This window comes from Microplitis mediator, chromosome 4, assembly GCF_029852145.1.
Source record: "Microplitis mediator isolate UGA2020A chromosome 4, iyMicMedi2.1, whole genome shotgun sequence".
Lineage (NCBI taxonomy): Eukaryota > Metazoa > Arthropoda > Insecta > Hymenoptera > Braconidae > Microplitis > Microplitis mediator.
The window spans coordinates 2,231,272-2,235,426 of NC_079972.1; the positions used below are offsets into that span (position 1 = coordinate 2,231,272).

The following is a 4,155-nucleotide window of genomic DNA, read 5'->3' on the forward strand; positions in this document are numbered from 1 at the left end:
TTGCTGATATTTTGTCAGAATCACGAATAAATTGCTAGTAAATTACAATAGTAGATAATCTATACGTCTTAATGTTAATTGATTCAGGATCGAAGTGATTGACCGATAATTTTGGGCGTAGGACCAGCCTCGGGACTGTCCCCACTTCCCCCTGACGGACATGCGTCGACATGATAATTCGTCATGTGACCATATCACTATGACTTGTGTAGTTTCAAACGGCAACGAGACGGGGAAAATTGAGAACCGCAAGGCTGAAGACGATGATGACAATTCACATTGTCTCAATATATATATATATATATATATATATGTGTGTGTATCATCGCGAAGTGAGTCATGTGAATTGAAAAAAATAAAAGAAACATCTTTTTTAAGCGCTCTCATCATGTTTTTACATCTTTTTTTGCTAGAATACTGCCTTTTGGCACCTGTAACTCGATGCAAACGCAGAACTAAAACTACTTGACCGATCACTTTTACTTACTATAAGCATAGCCGCCACGATGAGAGTGAGAAGATCGACCTGAAAATATAAAATATAAATTATTTGATAACTTCACGTTAAATAAGTATATCAATAATATTTTATCGGCTACTATTGACAATAAAACTCTCGTCAGCATTCTAATTACACTGTTAATAATTGACATTAGATTCAGCGTAAATGGTATGAAGACATTGGCATTACCAGTTCAGACAAAAGATAAAAATATTAGTCTAAATATTTATGTTGTTAATGTTATGATGGTTTGATATATGACTTATTATGTAAGAGTTAAAAACCCATGGAAATTTGAGTACATGGTGGATTTTGATTTTTTCACTTCATTCAAGCGTACTGAAAATAAATATTATGTTAGAATCTTTGGACTTACCATTGCTTCTGGAATCAATACGATCACGGCTAGTACTTTGTTGTTGTTGGAAGCTCTTGCCACTTTTATCTAAATAAAACCGTCATTTCATCATTAAATTTATTCTTATTTATTTTTTAACAAAAATCTACTGGGTTACAAGTGTCACAAAGGCGTATATATATAGTAATGAGCGTTTATGGGATCCGGAGACTTGAAAGGCATGTTGGATTTTTTTTGCCACGCAACGTATAGTTTACGTTTAAGATTAAAAATACTGAGTTTGCTCATTCTCTACTTGTTTTAATACGTCCTTAATGTTCCTGGTATCCATCGTAGAAACACAATGGTGTACAAAGAAAATCAAAAATGAGAAAAATTACTATGTATATATGTATCATCGCGAAGTAAATCATGTGAATTGAAAAAAATAAAAGAAACATTTTTTTTAAGCGCTCTCATCATGTTTTTACGTCTTTTTTTGCTAAAATACTGCCTTCTGGCACCTGTAACTCTATGCAAACGCAGAACTAAAACTACTTGACCGATAACTTTGTCTTACTATAAGCATAGCCGCCACGATGAGAGTGAGGAGATCGACCTGAAATTATAAAACATAAATTATTTGATAACTTCACGTTAAATAAGTATATCAATAATATTTTATCGACTACTATTGACAATAAAACTCTCGTCAGCATTCTAATTACACTGTTAATAATTGACATTAGATTCAGCGTATGAAGACATTGGCAATACCAGTTCAGACCAAAGAGAAAAATATTAGTCTAAATATTTATTTAGTTTATTTTATGATGGCTTCATATATCACTTATTATGTTAGAATTAGAAATCCGTAAAAATTTGAGTACATGGTGGATTTTGATTTTTTTCTAATGACTTCAAGAATATTGAAAATAAACGTTTTATCAAAATCTCTGGACTTACCTCTACTTTTAGAACGACTACTGCTGATGGCCCTCAATTCTTCACGGAATGTCCTGCTTCTTTCACCTAAATAAAATCGTCATTTTATTATTAAATTTATTATTATTTACTTTATAACAAAAATAGACTGCGTTATAAGTGCCACAAGGGCGTATAGATAGATAAGCTTTCATGGGATTCCGAGACTTGGAGGGCATTTAAATTTTTTTTGCCATAATGTATATTTAACGCCAAAGTTTAGAAATACTAATTTTTTTTTGTTCAACTTGTTTCTTAACTCCTTATAAGGCATTATAATGCCCCTGTTATCCACCTTGGAAACTATAATAGTGAAAAAAATTTTTAATCAATTTATTAATTACCTTCGCTGGAGTTTGAGTTAGATTTTTTTTGGTTGTCATTTTTTTTCTTTTGTTTTTTATCAGTGGCAGGAACGAATTTTTTAGGGTTTCTGCTATCCTGGTTACTTTCATTGCTTTCTTTTTTAATGCTAGCTAATATACTTTCCTTCAGGATGTCGGCCGCTTCTGGGTCTATTCTTTCTAGCCACCATTTCAATCCCTCAATTTTTTCAATGATTGGAGCTAAAACACAACAATAATTTTGAATGATTGTCAACAAAATTAACTCCATGCTTATGATATGTTTATAGATTTATACTATTTTTTTATTAAGTTGTTCCAAGACAATTCTCCCCCCCCCCCTCCCTTCACTTTTTAAAATTTTTCAATGACATTCAAAAGTCAATAGAAGGCAACGTAGCAGTAATTTCACCGAGCTATAGAATTTTAAAAAAATTACGTACAACTGATATCTATTGGAAGTTCAATGTAATTTGTAAAATAAATTTCAGTACAATCTCAATGTTAATTTTATAATTCAAATTTTCAAATTTTGAAGGCTAAAATTTATTTGGCAAATTTCGTTTAACTCTTACTTGATAAAAACTGTAAGTAATTTTTTCAAAATTCTATCTTTCGGTGAATTTACATGTACCTGAAGATCGGAACGTTTGTCTGGAAGTAATCTCTACGTTGTCTTTTTTTAAATTGAAGTTTCATTCATTTTCAAATTAGTTAATAAAATTTTAATAGGGTTATGACAATTGAGTTATTTCATATTTTTAATAAAAATGCGGGGTCGGGGCACTGTCTGAAAATTTCCTTAATATCGATTCTGATGCATGTACATATAAACACATGCATATATATTACTATTTATGCAGATAAGTCGATATACAGATATTATTTATTTTTATTATTGATGTTTATATAATATTTTAAATAATTTTACCTTTCTCTTCATCTGATTTTTTTCCTTTATTTTTTTTGTCGTCGTCTTTTTCTTTGTCGTCTTGTTGTCCCGTTACTTTATCAACTGCGATAGGAGGTGTTGCTTTTGAGTTGTTGCCATCTGACGTGTTCATGTCGTTTTCGATTTCCTTCTCAATATCTTCAACTTTCTTGCTAATATCGCTCTTGATTTTTTCCAGTTCTTCAATCCGATTCTTCAGTTGAATCATTTCCTCCTCAATCGAAACTAAAACATAATAATTGTTTTGAATGATTATCAAAAGAATACCACAAGCTTGTGCTATATTTATATATTTTTACAATTTCCTGTTAATATGAATATATAAATATATACATACACGTTGTCACGATATTTGAATATCGCGGCATCTTCGCATTAGGTCGGAGAAGGGCAACAGATGGCAGCACACGCTGCTCAGCACGTCTCCGACATTATTATTATTATTATACTGTTGTTATTATTATTTTATGTATTATTTTATTTTTATTTACTGCGTGATTATTACTTGTTTAATTATCTAGGCAAAAATGGCAGCCGAATCATTAAAAATTACTGCATTTTATAAACCTGCCAATGGATTTTATAGCCGCCGGGATAATTAATTGCGTATTTATTTATTTTAATTATTTGATTATTATTATTATTATTTTGGTTGGTTGGCGCATGCGCAGCAACGCAACAGTTGGCCTCGGTGAATTTATTTAATTTAAATAAATTTACGGGGTTTATAAATAAACTAAGGGAATATTTATTTATAATATTATCTTATTAATTATGCTCTGAAAAAAGAATAGCCATTTAATGTCGAGAGGGGACAAATTACACGTAATACAAGTCATACATCATGTTGGTGGTAAATGAGCAAATTAACATGCGACAGAGATATTGCTCCATTGGTTGAAAAGAGAAACCATTACAAGATGGCGCCGGCCGAGGTGCCGGCATGGGACTCACGTGCTGCCATGGTCAGACGTGGATAATCTCTTGTACGAGTAAGGTGTGCTGCTGTTGCTGAAAAAAATAATTTATTGAGACG

The 4,155-nt window shown here is 31.5% G+C and overlaps 1 protein-coding gene across 1 annotated transcript; it reads right to left on the reverse strand.

Annotated features, from left to right (window-relative positions):
- Window positions 1–479: 479 nt before the first annotated feature.
- Window positions 480–3,487, reverse strand: LOC130666928 (corepressor interacting with RBPJ 1-like). The gene is made up of 6 exons (XM_057468258.1): window positions 3,457–3,487; window positions 3,099–3,344; window positions 2,168–2,389; window positions 1,806–1,871; window positions 879–947; window positions 480–526 (listed from the first exon to the last, which is right to left on the reverse strand). The coding sequence occupies exons 1-6, from the start codon at window positions 3,485–3,487 to the stop codon at window positions 480–482; spliced, it is 681 nt and encodes a 226-aa protein (XP_057324241.1).
- Between the last annotated feature and the right edge of the window lie 668 nt (window positions 3,488–4,155).